The 19,323-nt window shown below is 33.2% G+C and overlaps 1 protein-coding gene across 1 annotated transcript; it reads right to left on the bottom strand.

Moving 5' to 3' along the window:
* Nucleotides 1–3,921: 3,921 nt before the first annotated feature.
* LOC109818493 (cyclin-D3-3) lies at nucleotides 3,922–5,628 on the bottom strand. Its single transcript, XM_083074042.1, has 4 exons — nucleotides 5,073–5,628; nucleotides 4,802–4,991; nucleotides 4,596–4,726; nucleotides 3,922–4,479 (listed from the first exon to the last, which is right to left on the bottom strand). The coding sequence occupies exons 1-4, from the start codon at nucleotides 5,502–5,504 to the stop codon at nucleotides 4,228–4,230; spliced, it is 1,005 nt and encodes a 334-aa protein (XP_082930168.1). The 5' UTR covers nucleotides 5,505–5,628; the 3' UTR covers nucleotides 3,922–4,227.
* Between the last annotated feature and the right edge of the window lie 13,695 nt (nucleotides 5,629–19,323).

The following is a 19,323-nucleotide window of genomic DNA, read 5'->3' as shown; positions in this document are numbered from 1 at the left end:
TCTCTTGCAAGTTTCAAGAAACTATACCTACCACATTTTTAACAAAAAATTTCACGTTTTTTTATTAAAAAAAGGAAAATAAAATCCAAAACAGTGGAATGCATAGCAAAGTAGGATGATATATTGGAAATGTCTTATAGTAGGCCAATGAACTAAATCTCATCCCACAGGAAATTAGATATGATGCCACATGGTCAACATCAACCAAGATTGCCCAGCTTTTTAAATTTATTATTACAAACTCCGGCATTGACGATGATTATAATTTGTATTTTACAATTTATTTATTAGAAAATTAATTTTGCACTATTCAAAATTTTTATCAAGAAATTAAAAAACGCAATAGAAAACAAAATATATCATATTTTGTTTTATTACTTTAAAAGTATTATAAAAATAATTTAAAAAAATTATTACTTATGATATAATTTTGGATAAATTTACACATGTTGTTACAAAAATCTGCAAATGCTCAAATGATAAGAATGATGTTCTAGTTGTTCTAATATTTGTGACGATGGGAAGTACTTACAAAGACAGTTTGATACTCAAGTTAGAGAGGAATTTATGTTAAAAATGAGATTTGAGTAAAATTGATATATGTGTAATTAATCTTATCTCTAGATTTAAAAATAATGTTGTATGATATCTTAAAATTACATTTCCAGTGATTGCATGAATATATTATTGTTGATTAGTAAAAATATTATTATTGATAAATGAAAATATTTCGTTAAGTGAATATAATGTGCTTAATTACGATATTTTAAAAATTATTCATGACAAAATATTTCATTAGTTGTTAAGAGTTAATCGCTTAAGATCTCACTTTATGACGATGAGTTAAGAGTCAAGTGCGGACGAGTAAAAGAAGGTAAAGAATAAAATTGTAAATATATTTTATAAATTCATTAATGATATTTTGATCTTTATTTTCAAGGCATATACGGTTATATTATTTTAATTAAACAAAATTAAGATTTATTTTTTCACGTTTATCCTTTTCTTTTAAATTAACCGAGAGACAAAATGTTAGCACCGTAAAGTGTACACTATCTCCATTCATTTTTTGCTGCCATTTTGGGGGGAACCAAAGAAAACTCTCCTACCATCCTAATTTATCTCCAACACTTGTTTTCTTCCACCCGTGGAGGCAACGGCCCGAGACACCATACATATATATTTTTTTTTTTGTGAAAAAAATGATATATACATTCTAGAATATATTTATACCCTACAACATTACTGAAGTAATCACAATTTTTGTTGGTGGAATTAAAATGTTTTTTTTCCCTAAAAAAAAAACTGAAAGCTGCACATATATTGAGAAAAAGAATAAAGTCAATGAATGGTCCCCTTTAATAATGTAGGGAAGGCACATGCAGTGGGTTGGGAGGGTGTCTTTTGCGTGTTATGAACAAGACAGAAGCAAGATCCACTTCCAGAATATAAAATTGTTTTGCCGAGCAAGGCAATTGTTAAACTCTAGTCACTTGTACTTTAATAGCATTTTATTCTCTACTTAAATCATCATCGTATTATATTTTTTTACACTAACAGATCCAAGTGAACCAACAAGGTTTTCGAGACGGCCACTTTATACTATACTTCAAAAAAAAAAAAATGTAGGATGCTGTTCTGTTACAACTGGAAAATGTTTAGACGTTACGTTCAAATGATTTTGGCATAAAACATGTGTATCGTTTAACAAGAGACAATACTCACTCCACTCAATAGGATTATTATAAGCAACAAATATCACTTACCGAGTAGGGTATAAGATTATTATGAGTGAGAAATTTTCTTTCAAGTACTTAACATTGATTTCAATATGCAATCAAATATATTTAATAATAAAAAAATTAAATATATTGTCTAATGTAATTTTGATTATTATTAGATGAACTTAACTCAATATTATAAAATCAACTTATAAAATGAATACTGTTTCAATTTATATATTTTTTGTTGATCTTATTTTTAGTTAATATAGGACTTGAATTTTTTGTTTCACAAATAAAGAGGTTAAAAATAGATAATTTTTATAAAAAGAATCACATTCTTAGTTTGATAAATAAGTGACTAGAAATAGATAAATTTTGGTTAAATTATATTTTTAGTCTCTATTTATTTTTAGGATTGAATTAGTCATATTATTTTTAAAATGTTGAATTTGCTCTTCTAATTTTAAAATAATATTCAATGTTATATTAATATTGAACATAATAATTTTAAAATAATAATATTGAACAATTTTTGAAAATTAAAGGACCAAATTAAACATTTTAAAAATAGTAAGATCAAATTGAATGAAAATTTATCTAATATTTTTTTGTCTAAATAAATTTGATTTTTCTTTTACTTGCCTTAACAAGATCATGAATTACAACAAATTGAATATTTGAAATTCAAAAAAAAATGATCACAAAATAAAAGAGATATCTAAAAAAAAGATATTAAATAGGTAAAATCACAATTTAAATTTATCTAGACAAAAAAATGTTAGATAAATTTGTTTAATTTTGTCCTACTAATTTTAAATGATTCAATTTGATCATCTAATTTTAAAACGATGTTCAATATTATTCTTTCATTTAATTTCATTAATACTGTCATTGTTAATTTGAACTAATAGATAATATTTAACAATTTAATTTTTTTAAAAAAATTTAAATTAAATTATTTAAAAATAATGAGATAAAATTAAATAAAAAAATTATAAGATTATTCATAATTTTTTTAATAAAATAATAAGTAATACTAAGAAGAAAAGAAATCATATTTAATCAAAGTAAAAATATCAAACTTTTCTCGCTGCGCATCTGTAATGTAACAGAAGTAATAAATACATTGGGAGAATTGAGATCTGAGCAAACAGGTGTTTGATTGGCCTTCCATGACTTGGTCCTGTTTGATTATATGAAATGCCACTAAAACTTTGCGGTGATTCCGAGAAAGGATGGAACCGAATTTTGCACTTTGAGTATCAAAATCAAAATCCATTGACATACCTACCTCCCAACAAGCGCTCTTTTTTTTTCAAGTAGTGAAAGCAAAAGTTTATTGGCATAAAACATGTGTATCCCTTTTTTCTCCTTATACTTGTCTTCTATTACTTTTAGTTTTACAAAAATACATAATCAATCCATGCAGGTCCAATATTTCCCTCCCATGTCACAACATCTCTATCACTATAAGGGGATCCGACAAACTAATCTTTTTGACATTGATCTCATGACCCAAAAATCCTTTCTAAATGTCAAGCTGATTTGATTTTAATTTTTCCAGCCAATAATGATGCTTTAATTAAAAAATACAATTTTTTTAGTAAAATAAAATACTAAAACCAACATCCATATCTATTTGATAAACAAGTTTCATTAACAACATTTTTGCTTGAATTTGCCTGCAGAACCACTCCAATACTACAATAGGGAAGACAAGAGTCCGCCTTGGCTTTTGCTATGACAAAAAGACACGAGGAAAAGAGAAAATTTAGAAATTTGAGAACAACTGAACAAAGCATAAAAAAAAAGGTGATAGAAACATAAATAGATGCAAATACAGCTGGATGGCTCATTGTATGATTATTACTTTTGACTATAATTGCAATAGAAACGGAAATTGAAGTCACTCCAACGAGGTCAACACCCCCAACAAATAATAATCAGTCATTGATATCTGCATTTCATTTCAATATGTGCCTGTGGCCGACAATATGTTCCTCCCCTCCCAAGCAAAACAAAAATTCATTCCCAAAAAATCTATCCACGCAACCCTCTCCATTTCGCTTCTTCAATTTCAACAAATGCATTTTTACATCGAATGACTCTTTTTAAATTTCAATTTTTAATATGATATTTGCTCCCATGCAAAAGATAATGTAAACAGAAAGAAAAAAAATGCAGTAAGAAATAAAAGTTAGTATAGATAGGACCGATTTTATTGGAGAAAAAGTAAAAGACAATAAATACAGTTTAGTCCATGTTGATATTATATATAAAATTGTTGCTGATAAAATGCCAACGATCTCTGCATGGATCTTGGGGTGTAATCTAATTCCATGAACTAATGAGTGGTGGGCAGTAGGCAGTAGGCAGTAGGCAGTAGGCAGTAGGCAGAGGCAGAGATGGTTGGCAATTTAATTGGGTGGTCAAAAAGAGAAAAGGAAAGATAGGCGGTTATTAAAGCAGGGAAATACTATATAAGAAGGAAAGGTAGTTGAAATTATAGAAAATGTGAGTTTAGTAGAAGCTGCTCTTCACTCCTACTCTTCTTCCACAATGGCTCCGGCCAGGAACACACAGAAGCCGCCACCGCCCACGACTCATTCGAGCTATCCCCGCTAAACGACACATCCATCACGCCGTTTGGGCTTCCTGGAGCCCAACCCAACCCAAACTTGCGTTTCATGCATTGCTTCTGCTCCCACCCTCTCCACAATTCCAACATCACCTTCCTACACTCATTTACCTCCTCCTGCACACATACATACATTCCACATTTAATTAACTCACACATCATATAATAATAATAATAATAATAAACATAATAAACATAAGAACACTACAATTAATTAAAGAAAGAACATGAACCTTGTCGATTCCGAGAATACCAATGATCTGGCTCTCGTATTCACCTTCTAGACGAGGGTGCACGTTTTTGATAACTTGCATGATGGTAGCAGTTGCCAAGACAGAGGGTAGGTAACTGAAAAACCTGGAATCTGCAATGTAAAAAAGATATAAGTAGAAATAGATTATAGTTGTTGATTGTTGTAGTAACGTGGGAAATGAGTTACCTGGAAGGAGAGAGAGAAGAAGGGACTCGCAGGTGGTGAGGAAGTGATCCTTGAAGGCAAGTCTTGCAGTGATGTAATGAAGAAAGGAGAGAGGGGTGGGAGGGTTCATCCTCCAGCCAAGAGTGGAAAGTACGAAAATCTCCATCTTTTTGATGGCCTTGGCTTCGAACAAGTATGGAGTGTCCTCCACCTGGAGAATGAAGATGTTAAGAAAGGAATGGGAGAGAGAGAGAGAGAGAGTGAGAGGTAATTAAGGTAGAAAGAAACGCACTTGGAGGTCGAGGAGAAGGGGGACTTGTGTCTCCTCCAGTTTGGCAGCGAGGGAGAGGCAAGCGACAGCAGCGAGGTGGGTCATCCATGGCTTGCCATTCTGAAAGCGGAAAGCTAAGAGGAAGCGGTCCAAGTAGTTGACGGCGAGAAGAGCGGTGGTGGGAGAGAAGGAGTAGTGAGCGATGACTTTGAGCATCCACTCCACCCCTTCTCTGCGACCACTCTCCAACTCAGGGTCGCTTCCCACCCACCTCTTCACCGCTTCCTCTTTCTCCACCAGCCATCTCAACTCTTCTTCATCCACCATCAAAGGAATGCTGCTACTCATACTCATACTCGTATTACCGCTACCGCCTACGTAATCATCATCTTCTTCTTCTTCTTCCTCCCAATGCTCCTCGGAGCAGTAGAGGGTGTCCAAGAGGTTCGCCATCTTCGATGTGGGACTTTATGGGAAAACTGAATGCCCCCGTGGACCCATTTTCCGAATTTGCAAGGAGAGAAAAGAGAAGAGTGTGTGTGAGTGACCACTGACCACTGAATTGAATTCAGCATGTTATTTATTCGCAACCCAACCACACCGATGTTATTTTCTTGGGATGGGAGTGTCTCGCGGATCCAACATGGGCCATGCACCACAATTACTCGACACGTGACGTCACAATTGTACCCTACCCCTACACCCTCTTTCTCTTTCATCTTTCACCCGCTAATCTTAACCTTCCATTCATTTATCCAATGTTTCAACCCACACCACATGTAAGATGTAACACTGCTTTTCTTCCTTTTAATGCCCATCCTCGTTCCTCACACATTCTCTTTTCCAAATTCATTATTACAAAATAAATACCCAAATAAATTACTGCATGCAAATGCAACTAATGTTACCCGGTTAAAAATTTTCAATTCATTTATAAAATAATTTTATCAAACACATTAGTTGTATTTATAATTTCAGTTTCATATATCCATCTCTTTCTTTAAACTTTTTTTATAAAAAGTATTTTCTTAAAATAAAATAACCACATTTTAATTTTTTAAAATAAATAATTTTCTACTTTTTATAGAAACAACTTTTATCTACTTCTTAAAGATTTTTTTTTAAATTACCTGTTTAGAAACACTATTTTTTTTTATTATTTTAAACAAACAAATCTATTATTTATGTAAAAAGGTAAGCGTGTTTTGTTGGAAAGAAATAAAAAAATTTCTAGGATACACCGATTATTTTCATTCTATTTTTTTATGAGAAAATTATTTATGCATATGGCGTAGTAGCATAATTTTTATATGAATAATGTATTTTTTATTAAATAAAATTTATATTAACTGAGTTTAATATAATGTTAGTATATAATATACAAAACAGAGAAATGAGTAGGCGCGGTAAACATACAGAGTGTCGGACACGTGAAAACAAAATGTTTCGATCTCTCTCTTTCTGAAGTCTTATTTGAGCCAGAATGGCAAGCCTCGATCGAGGTTTAACAAGTTAACCCCCTGCTTGTCCTTGTCTTGCACCGTTTTTTTTCATACATTCTTCATCGAAATTAATTTTAAAAAGTTTATAATAGTCACACAACCTACTCAATTAACGTTAATAATTGAGCTAGACTCCCAAAAGCTTTACATTTGTTTTCAATGCATTCAAACATTTTTGTAAAATGAGCTGTCATTTCTTTATACAGAATATTTTATCTGTTTTTGTTGCATATATATTTATTTACTGGGACTGGAGTCCTACTATGCTTATTGCTTCATGATGAGTGAACCGACGCTTGAGATAAATGCTCTTGATTCCAAGATAAACAAATTCATATATATGCAAGCAAAGATTATTTTACGCATTGCAAAATCTAAAGTACTGGTATTAGCCTTGTTTGTTACGTTGGTTATTTCTTTTCTGTTAGTTAGCATTTTAGGGGTTAATTTGTCTCTTCCATGTACAAGTATATAAAGTTTCTTTGTCCTGTAATTAAAACTGATCACGCATAATACACGATTTTTTGCTTCTGGTGCCTTTCTCTTTTCTTGGTTTCTTTTTTGCTTCTTCTTTCTTCATGGCACGATTGTGGTTCTTGATGGTATCAGAGCTCTTCAATTGAAGAGCTCTGCTGCGCGACTCAATCGTTCTTTCTCTTTGGTTAATCGGAGTTTCGTCTCTCTCTCAATCTCGTTTTCCCCTTTTGGTTAATTAGAGTTTCGCCTCCCTCTCTTCACCTTTTTGGTCCCTTTTTTTTTATTCGATTGATTTTCTTGCATGATGGATACACAATCCGATCAAACCCTAAATGTTCATAGTCCCTATTATTTGCATCCTAACGAAAATCTAGCCATTACGCTTGTCTCTCCTCTGTTAGAACCTACGAATTACAACTCGTGGAGTCGATCAATGCTTATTGCCTTGAGTTCCAAGAACAAGGTGGAGTTTGTTGATGGAACTATCACACAACCCGCACCAGATCACGTGCTATTCTCAGTCTAGAAGAGGTGTAATAATATGGTTGTATCATGGCTTGTACACTCGGTCTCTATTTTGATTCGGCAGAGCATTCTATGGATGGATAATGCAATTGATATATGGAAGGATTTAAAAGTCAGGTATTCACAAGGGGACTTGTTACGAATTTCAGACCTACAACAAGAATTAGCTTCGATAAGACAAGGTGACGCAAACATTACTGATTATTTTACAAAATTGAGAATGATCTGGGATGAACTTGAGAGTTACAGACCAGATCCTTTTTGCACCTGTGATGTCAAGTGTTTATGTAATGCACTCACAGAAGTTATGTTGAGAAAGATGCAAGACAGAATAATGCAGTTTCTAAGAGGATTGAATGACCAATATCATAATGTGAGATCAAACATTTTGATGATGGATCCCTTGCCTTCGATTGCCAAGGTGTTTTCCTATGTTGTACAACAAGAAAGACAGTTTACCAATTCTGATATTGTTGGAAACCTGAATGTTATCAATGCGGCTAGCTCTCTGTCATCAAGAACTAATTACTCTTGTAGCTATTGTGGAAGAGAGGGGCATACAGTGGAATCATGCTATAAGAAGAATGGTTATCCCTCAAACCTTTCTTCTAACAGAGGAAGTAAAGGAGGTAGTGGTTCTGGTAGAGGGGGGACAGCAGGACGAAGTGGTAAAGTTTGCACCCATTGTGGTTTCAATGGCCACACAGTTGAAGAGTGTTACAAAAAACATGGGTATCCACCTGGACATAGACTGCATAAGACATCAGGCGCACACATTAATAACACAGTGAGAGATGAGAACAACCCTCAAGAGGGCAATGACAAAGTTAAGCAGGAAAATCAAAATCAGGATATGAGACTTACTCCACAGCAGTACCAAACATTGATGTCATTACTTCAGCAGCATAATGGAGGGACGAGTACCAATGCCTCTCACATAAATCAAATTGGTAATATTTTTTCACTTACATGTAACATGAATAAAAATAACTCAAATTTTTGGATTTTGGATTCTGGGGCAACAGATCATGTTACATCCTCTCTACATCTCTATTCCACATTTAAAAAGATTAATCCTGTGGTTGTTAGCTTACCTACTGGACAACAGGTCATAGCCACACATTCAGGAGTTGTGAAATTTACTAAATACTTCTATTTGGAGGATGTTTTATTCTTGCCTAGCTTCAGCTTTAATCTCATATCTATTTCAAATTTGGTTTCTTCTTTGAAATTCCAATTAATTTTTTCCAATGATCATTGCTTGATACAGGACGTGACCAACCAGAGGATGATTGGTACAGTTGATGTTGTGGATGGTTTGTATAAGTTGAAGATGCCTGTTGCCAAATCAAATACTCACTCTAATAATGTCTCTCCAAATGTCAAGTCTGTATTTTCTTGTAATAAAATACCAATTGATTTGTGGCATTTTCGTTTGGGTCACCCTTCTCATGATAGATTACAGCTACTAAAACAGTGTTACCCCACTTTGTATAGTGATAAAAATTTCGTTTGTGATACATGTCATAAAGCAAAACAAAGAAAGCTTTCTTTTCCACAAAGCGAGTCATATGCTTCTTCTCCTTTCTCTCTCATACATGTTGACATCTGGGGGCCTTGTGCCACTACATCATTAAATGGTCATAAATACTTTCTTACTATAGTTGATGATCATACTCGTTTTGCTTGGACTTTTCCAATGCTCTCTAAAGCTGAGACACAAACTCACCTAAAATCTTTTATTTCCTTTGTTGAGAGACAATTTGACACTAAGGTTCGTGCCATAAGGTCTGATAATGGTGCTGAATTCATAATGACACATTTTTTTCAAACCACCGGTATTGTGCATCAGACATCTTGTGTGGAAACACCCCAACAAAATGGGGTCGTTGAGAGAAAGCATCAACACTTATTAAATGTCACCCGTGCCCTTCTATTTCAATCCAATTTACCACCCATTTTTTGGTGTTTTGCATTAACTCATGCTGTTCTTCTCATAAATTGCATGCCTACACCTTTTCTTAACAATCTGTCACCTTTCCAGAAATTATACCACAAACCATACAATCTTGATCTCCTTAAAGTCTTTGGTTGTTTATGCTACATGAGTACATTAGTGAACAATAGAAAGAAACTTGATCCTAGAGCCACTCCTTCCATTTTTCTTGGTTTTAAACAACATACCAAAGGCTATATCACTTTTAACCTCCAATCTCGAGACGTCTCTATCTCAAGGAATGTTGTCTTCTATGAAGATTGTTTTCCATATTCCTCCACAAATTCTAAAACAGATCCCCTTGATTTGCCTCCTAGATTACAAACTTATTCTCATCCTATTTTGTATGACGAAAAGGATGATGAGTTACCTTTGCCTGCACCTGAAACTGATCAACACATTGAAATCACCTCCATTCCCTCTTCTCCACCTATCCATTCTGTCCCTCGACGTTCTGCAGGCAAAAACACAGACCTAACAAATATAAGGACTTTCACACTAATTTTTCATCAACTGTCACCACTCATTCTCCAGGTAGTCGTTATCCTTTATCTTCGGTGCTATCATATCACAGATTGTCATCCTCTTATCATAGATTTGTATTGGCTGTTTCCTCCCAAGATGAACCAACATCTTATGCAGAAGCCTCTCAACATCCTCACTGGCTACAGGCTATGAATGATGAAATTCAAGCTTTGACCTCCAACCATACTTGGATTCTTACTGACCTTCCCTCCAATAAGAGTGCTATTGGATGTCGATGGGTTTACAAAGTCAAATATCGAGCAGATGGTTCTGTTGAAAGGTATAAGGCACGCTTAGTTGCCAAGGGGTACACTCAAATTGAAGGTCAGGACTATCTTGACACTTTTTCTCCGGTCGCTAAGACTACAATTGTCCGCCTTCTCTTAGCCTTAGCTGCTGTTCATAACTGGCATTTAAAGCAACTAGATGTCAATAACGTCTTCCTTCATGGTGATCTTCATGAAGAAGTTTATATGCGTTTGCCTCCTGGAATGACTTCTTCCAAACCTGGTCAGGTGTGTAAGTTACAAAGGTCAATATATGGTCTTAAACAAGCTAGTAGACAATGGTATGCTAAATTATCCTCCTTCCTTATTTCCCATGGCTACAAACAATCTATCTCTGACTATTCCTTATTTCTAAAGCGCAATAAGGATTCCTTTACTGCACTATTGGTGTATGTTGATGACATTGTCCTATCGGGAAACGATCTTGCTGAAATCACTTCTATTACTGCATTGCTAAATAATGCTTTCAAAATTAAAGACCTTGGTGATCTGAAATTTTTTCTTGGGTTTGAAGTGGCTCGCAACAACCTTGGTATCAATCTTTGCCAGAGGAAGTATGCTCTTGATATCCTCCATGACACTGGTATGATGGATTCCAAACCTGCTTCAACACCCATTGACTATGGCACTCGTCTCCACCAGCAGTCTGGTGTTCCTCTCTCTGATTCAGAGGCCTCTGAATACAGAAGACTCATTGGGAGGCTGATTTATCTGACTAATACTCGTCCTGATATCACCTTTGTTGTACAACACCTTAGTCAGTTTATATCCAAGCCTAGATCTACTCATCAACAAGTCGCTGCTCGCATTTTACGATATGTTAAAGCTACTCTTGGTTCTGGAATTTTTTTTTCTGCTAAGAGTGTCATTCAATTACAAGGTTTTAGTGATTCAGATTGGGCCGACTGTCTTGATACTCGTCGTTCCATTACTGGTTTTTCTATATATCTTGGATCCTCTTTAATTTCATGGAAATCCAAAAAGCAAGCCACTGTTTCTCGTAGCTCTTGAGGCTGAATATCGAGCTCTTGCTAGTGCCACTTGTGAACTCCAATGGTTAACTTATCTGCTTGAAGACTTTGGAGTCTCTTTCCTCCGTCCTGCTTTGCTCTATTGTGACAATCAATCTGCTCTCCACATTGCTGCCAACCCCATGTTTCATGAACGCACCAAGCATATTGAATTGGACTGCCACCTTGTTCGTGAAAAGTTGCATTCTGGTCTCCTCAAACTGTTGCCTATCACTTCTGCTAACCAGCTTGCTGACATCTACACTAAAGCCCTTCCTCCTGGTGCTTTCAATTTCCTCCAATGCAAGCTGGGAATGTATAATATCCATTCTCAGCTTGAGGGGGGATCTTAGCCTTGTTTGTTACGTTGGTTATTTCTTTTCTGTTAGTTAGTACTTTAGGGGTTAATTTGTCTTTTCCATGTACAAGTATATAAAGTTTCTTTTCCCTGTAATCAAAACTGATCACGCATAATACACGATTTTTTGCTTTTGGTGCCTTTCTCTTTTCTTGGTTTTTTTTTTGCTTCTTCTTTCTTCATGGCACGATTGCGGTTCTTGAACTAGTTTAAAGAAAACAGTAAATTCAAATAAAAATATCTAATTCTAATATTTTATATGCCACCATAAATGTTGAGTCGTCCTATTTCTTAGATGGTAATGCCATGGCATGTGCATGTTTTTATTTTCACAAACCAATCATACGTATATCGGATAACATCATTGTGAGTAATATACATTTCTCATTAAATATTAAACACAATTAAATGCTTTTTATAAATTGAGTTTCAATATAATTATCTATTTCTATGATCATAATTCTCCCCACATATATATTATTTTGATTTTATATATAGTTAATGTGAGATTTCTAATTTATAAAATTAAACATTTGTGAATATTTCTATAACTTTTCAATAATAAATGGTTTAATAGATCTAATAATCGTTAAGACAAACTTTATAATATCATTGTATAAATTGAGTTTGAACATAAGTTTATAGAATTAACTTATAAGAGGAGTGTTAGAAAAACCTTATGATATCATTGTATAAATTGAGTTTGAATATAAGTTTATAGAATTAACTTATAAGAAGAGTGTCATCTCCGCTCATATACACTACTCAATAATTCTAACACTTGATAAATGATTAAATTAAGAATAATCATGTTAGTTAATGGTGCAATTGGTAATGTCATACGCCTATGTATTTTATTTTAATTTTTTTACATTGCTAGGAAGTATATATATATATATATATATATATATATATATATATATATATATATATATATATATATATTAGCGAAGTTTAATTTGTTTGCATCACCTCACGCAACCCTGTTGAGTCTGCACAGTGGATCTATCGCGGAAGTCCAAAGAAGATTTTAGAAAGAAACTTAACCCGTTGGTGAGATTTGTAGCTAGTTTCATTGTGAGTATATCATTCCCTGGGGTTCAGAGACCGAAAAGTATTAACACAAAATGACAATTACGGAAGTATACAGTTCCCGACATAATTTACTACTAATATACTATAACACAACACAAGGACAAGTGAGTTCTTCTTTTTGTCGTACGATAAAGAGATGTCTCTGCTAGCTATTGCCCCATTACAATAAATATGGTTCCAACTTACAAGAGAGCAGCGAAGCGTAGGAGTAGGACTGGATCAGAATCAGAAGTCAGAGCTACGATAGAGCATGTCTTTCGAAGAATTTCCCCTCTTAGCCATGTCAATTGGCATGCAGGTCAAAAATAAATTACCGACTAGTAAATTTGAAGTATATTTAAAAACTAGTTGAAATGAACTTATAAATTCTTATTTTTTTTACATTGAAATGTGTTTGTTTTTAACGTAATTTTAAATTGGTACATAAATACACGTTTGGATATGTCCTTTTTGTAAACATAACCATAATTTTTCATGCAAGAATTGAGAATCAACAAAAGTGTTACTTTAAGTTGAACAGGTATTTATACGATTTAAATACCAAATCAAACACAGTCTTAATTGTTAGCAGAACACCAGTGACTATGTTTATAGGCTATAGCTGTAACTAACTAACGGCGACATACGCGTGTAGAGGGAGTTAATTCATCTGTGATGATACGTTGCTTTCTTTCTTTTCTTTTGTATTCTTTTGTTTTGAAATTGTTCTACTACTAGGCTCGATGTTCGAGAAACGAAGTTGGGTGGAGTGGGGGGCAGATAAAGAGAAAGGGAAGGAATGCACGCAGAAAAGGGCTATGGCTATATCCATATGGATAGTGCAAGCAGGTGAGAGGTGAGAGGTGAAAGGTGAAAGGTGAAAGGTGATGGTAGATATCATCGTGGTGGTTGTGTTGTGAACATGGTTGTGGTTTCCAGCACACCACTTTTCTCACTGCTATTTACTCATGTGCACCAAACTATAGTCCCCAGTGTTAATTAATTTATTTGGGCCAAAGCAGTGTCCATTTTTGCAATTAACGCAAGTGTTTAATTTTGTTATGATAAGATCATTTTCAAACTTTTTTCTCTTCAAAGTATGATTTGTAAGACAAAAACAGGAACACGCACTTTATACTGGTCAAAGTCAGACATGTCCACTCCCTGATGCTGATTTCTTCTTCCATTTCGAAAGGAGAGAAAGGCTTTATTGGGACTCATGAACCCTTTCTACTCATCGTACCACTACACTACATCTACTTCCATGCTGCTATGCATGCTATCTCTCGTATTTAAGACATACCCGGCCAAATATGGAATACCAACATTTGCATCTTCCTCTCTCGTCCCACAAATTAACAGTCACTGCTCAATATTCAACTACTCATACTTTCAATGGATTATTATATCAAATGTATTTTATTTTTAAATAATACTCAATTGTATATATATATAAACTAGTTACAAGTCATATCATTTATAATTACTTAATACTTTTTCTTCCAATGCATCTTTTTGAATTGTCATGTTATAATTTAAATTATTTATATAAGTAGTTTAACATTTATATTTTTATAAATGTATTTTAAGATAAAAGATTTAATGCGACAACAGTGTGTGGGATATATATAAAATAATGGCCCACAAGGATCTTGATCCAGCTGGGTGAAGACCATGGAAGATGGGGTCCACAATAGAGAGAGTCAGAGGTTAATGATAATGTTTTTCCCGTAATCATAAAATAGCATAACAGTACATAATTGCCGCTAAGGTAACAAAACATAACTACTATGACCATCACCCCATATAATGTAATAATGCCCCACGCCGTTGACCTTTCTAAGTTTCCATGACCAATTGCTTTTTACCTGTGTTTTCACTTTCCCACGAAACACAAATTTTATTATAAAATATAAAATAATCAGCTGGTTATTATTAATATATTACATTGTCATATATAATGACGACAAAAATTAAATTAGCTCCGTCCAACACGGACTCTCTAAAACTTGGTCCTTCATGTTCTCTTTAAATATTGATCATTGGATTAATAAAAATTAAATAAACGACTAGGATAGATTCAAATTGACTGGTTATATTGGAAAACGGTCATGTTCGTTAGAAAACGTAAATAAGAGAAATTCAATATATTATATCAAGAAATTACATCGAGATCAACGTGAACATGTAATAAAAATCTTCAAGTGTTTGGATTAGTTGTAATCAAACTCCCGGAAAGTCTCGTGTTTAATCAAATATGGTTCTCTTTAGACCACAACCCTGGAAAATAAATATATTGAAGAACGAACATGGACTAGAACTTTGGTATAAAGGGGAAGTTTCAGCATGATTAGGTGTAGATTAAGATTAAAAAAAAGGACATTGTAAAGATGAAATAGATTTATTTGATTAGCATAATCTCAATGGCAACTAACGAGTGTTTGGCTGTCTGGTTGATTTAAATGGCAAAGGCCATCTTAATCATAGTCTATATGACATTATGACTTGACATAAGTCTGCATCAGGTAAGAAACTGAAGGGTTTTGGTGGGTAACTTCACGGTTATAAGCAATTTGATTATATTAACGATGTCATGTTCCTTTCTCAAGTTTACTAGTAGGAGTTTTTTTAACTTTCTGCAGCTTTTGCGCTTCTTACATATATAGAAAAGTTAAAACTCATAAAGTTACCTGTGATGGATGTTGATCTATTTAAAATTAGACTTTTATTATTAAAATAAAATTTAAATTTTAATAAAATAATTACACCAATCGCTCCAAAACAAACCGTGTATAAAGAAATATACCTAAATTTGCATAAATTTCATGCGAAATTTCTACCCACTGTGTCAATAACACTGTAGCTAATTAACAGAGAAAGAAATTATTTTCTAATGACCATGCTATTATTGCCGAGCATGACTAAAAAAGACGCAATGCATTATGTTTCAAATATTAATTTTTTTAATAATTTTTTTTATTAAATATATTTAATAAGCTAAAATACGATTTTTTTTAAAAAAAATTTGCATGGCAATCAGATAATGGAACGGGAACAAATGTAACTCTTACATGCCATTTGTAAATGACACAACAAAATGTGGCATCCTAGTAGCGGGTGGTAGTCTGCAGCATAATCATAACAAACAAACACATAAAGATATTCCGCACATGACACACAAATGAAGGCCAACATGTTTAATTTTCAAATAATTACCTTTGGATTTGGATTCTGAATTTCGTTAATTGTTTCTCAATAGTCAATAGTCACCACGGTGAAGTTGCATTTGCATATAGTAGTTTTAATTCATCTACCTCCTTCGCTTTTGAACCCAATTACAAGTTCAGTCAAAAGGCAAAAAATTTTAGTCCCTAAGAAAATGGAAGGAGACCTCTTCCATAGGAAAAAGTTTCAGAGGTGTTAACCCAAATAGAAAAATACTCAATGATCAACCATAATTCAAAGAAATTTGCAAGATAGATAACCCGTAGAGGGTTAAAGACAAAAGTTATACAAAAATAAATAAATAAATTACGCATATGTTTATATAATAAGCTGCCATAAAAATTAAAACCGGACTTAATCAATTATTGCAAAAATCTTGCTCTCTAATTTGTGATTTAATCCGCTACAAGAGATTTGTAAGCAATTAATTTGTTAAAATTTCAAATCCCTCTTAAATGGGTTAATTAATGGATTAATCTCTTGAAATAATAAATGTTCTCACCTAAAGATTGGAATGAATCTTATCGTCTCCTTGTTCCAAATAGTATTAATATCTGCAAAAAAAACACTTCGACAATCAAGCCCATTTAGGTGCCTATGTATAATCTCTCTTTATTTATATAATGTGTACATAATTCTCATATTAATTATATCTATCCATTTTCTTTAGTTTTGTAACTGTCACAATTACCATGTACATTAAAATTAACATGTTGACACGTAAACTTGGTATTTGAACTCGACATCATATGACCTTGGTGATATGAATGTTTGATCATTTTTATGTCATTCACGTGACAATAACATAAAATATATGGCTGAACTTACGTTTGGTAACGAGGTTGGTGCATAAGTATGTGGTCGAGTTTACGTTATTGGCAAGGTTGGTACAAAATTAAAAGTCATTTTTTTAATAAATATGAGGTTTTAACTCTACTTAACTCAACTACATTTGATTGATCTTGTTTCTAATGGTCATATTCTTACATCTATATAAATGAGTTTTGAAAAATGAAAACATACGTAGAACAATAAAATATTGAAACTCTTATAACATTCATCGTAAAGAGCTAGTTGTTTTAGTTTTCTATTGTTTCAGCGAGAGCTTCAAATTGTTCGTTTTGATTCTACATAGCTGCTTTATTGAGAGTTTGAATTTTTTAAGAGTAAAGTATCTCTGTGTGCTAAAAAAGGTGAGACATCTTTCTTATTTTCAAAACTTAGAGTTGAGGATCTCTTTTGAGTTTATTGATGTTAAGTATTGGTGTAATGAAGACATCATAATCTCATAACAAATTTTAAGTCCTGTTTGAGATCTGAATGTGAATCACATAATACAACTAATTTTAAATAATGTAATTCGTGTACATGCTAAATCAATTTGTCATTTTCTATTTTCTATTCTCATTATTTTTATTTTATTACTAATAGGATCGAGATACTTCATGTTTCTATTAACAATAAAATAAAAATTAAGACTAAGTAATAAAAATATGTTAGTTGAATTAGAGTTGCGGTTGGTCTTTAAGTCTTAAGATCTTGAATTTAAGTCTTGATTTTGATAAAAAAATATATTTAAAATAATAATAATAATATAATGGTACAATAATATACCAAATGTGGAGACTAAAGTAATTACTAAAAAAGGATATCTCTTTTATTTATTAGTATATATTTGATCAATGTGTTATTGATTTTACATCTTTAATATAGGTATAATAAAATTAACAACATATTGTTTCTTGAAGATATTTCTTCTAAATTTTGAAAATGTCTTCTGTTCCGGTCATAAAAGGTCTTTAAAGATCAAAATCCCTTATGACTAGAGTATTTTAAAGTGTTCTGACCTAATTCAAATTTGAAGAGAATTTAAACTAAAAATTAGTGAGTAGTAATTCGAATTAGGAGATATTTTGTTATCTTCCGTCTTATCTTGAATTAACTGCTAAATCATGAGTAGTTATTCCTATTAAAAGGATGTTTTGTTATCATTCATTTCAACTTGTTAACCGCCAAATCTTTTAAATTTACATTCAGATTTTTGACGATTAAATTTACATCCCTCTTGAGTTGATGTCACTTGGTTAACACCCGCAACTAAATCAAATTTTTTCTTTCATACTTGAAGCTAAAGGAAAATACTCATACTCATAGTATATTTAAAAAAGCTAAGATTAAAATACAAAATATCTTCGTGAGAATTTTATTGTCAAATAATCCTTATATTATGTGTTAAATATTTTATAATTTAAAGAACACTATTTTTTTTGTTTTTCTGTCTCATCCTCTATCTCCGCCTCTGCAACATTAGCCTCATATCTAGGGGTGTGCAAAAAACCCAAATTGATCCGAACCGATCCATAACTGATCCGATCCATATTGAAAAATCTGATCCATAAAAAAAATCCGAACCGAACCACTTTATAAAACCGGTTCAGTTATCCGATCCATTTTTACAAAGTGGATCGGTTCGGTTCGGTTTGGTTTTTTAAAAAAACTAATCGATATATGAGTAAAAAGTGGATAACTGCACCGCATCGAACCGATCCAATTTCAAAAAAATCGATCCATATTTTAAGAAAACCAAACCGATCCACTTTATAAAAAATGGATCGGTTAACCGATCCATTTTATAAAACGGTTCGGTTCGGTTTGGATCGGTTTTTTGAAAAAACCGATGCATGAACACCCCTATTTGTTAAGAACAAAAGGCATAAATTGGGAGCAAATAAACTCTCTGTATTCTCATTCATATTGCAAATGAAATATTACACTTATTTATAGCAGAAAGAAAAACCAACGTTTGTATCTTTAAATGTTACTCATAATTAACAACATTAATATTATTCTAGGAATACCAAGCAAAATAAAACTCCTAATTTAAGTTTCATAACAAATCTCCCCCTTAAACTTAAATACTTTTCCCATCTCTCATTCCAATCAGCCTTTTACAATTCTCCAGCAGTGTAGTTGGTAGTGGCTTGGTGAATATGTCCGCAGCTTGAACTCGGCTTCCGACATGCTCCAACTCGACCTTTCCTTCTCTGATCTGTTCTCGGATGAAATGAAATCGGACGTCAATGTGCTTGCTCCTTCCGTGATTAACTGGGTTCTTTGCCAACTCGATTGCCGACTTGTTATCAACTCGGATCACAACCGCTTCATCTCGGATCACTCCCATATGCCTCAGTAAATTTGAAAGCCAAACTGCATGACATACGCTCCAAGATGCCGCCACGTACTCGGCCTCACAGGTCAACAGAGTTACAATGGGCTACTTCTTTGACAGCCAA

Source organism: Cajanus cajan, chromosome 4, assembly GCF_000230855.2.
Source record: "Cajanus cajan strain Asha chromosome 4, NIPB_CcT2T_4, whole genome shotgun sequence".
NCBI classification, from domain to species: Eukaryota; Viridiplantae; Streptophyta; class Magnoliopsida; order Fabales; family Fabaceae; genus Cajanus; species Cajanus cajan.
Note: the sequence above shows the minus strand (reverse complement) of the source record. Positions and strands in the feature narration are given on the sequence as shown.

Coding starts and splice junctions, on each gene's coding strand:
- LOC109818493 (XM_083074042.1), bottom strand. CDS start 5,504: ATGGCGAACCTCTTGGACACCCTCTACTGCTCCGAGGAGCATTGGGAG. Junction 4,992..5,072: donor CCCTTCTCCTCGACCTCCAA/GTGCGTTTCTTT, acceptor TTCATTCTCCAG/GTGGAGGACACTCCATACTT. Junction 4,480..4,595: donor GTATTCTCGGAATCGACAAG/GTTCATGTTCTT, acceptor GTATGTGTGCAG/GAGGAGGTAAATGAGTGTAG.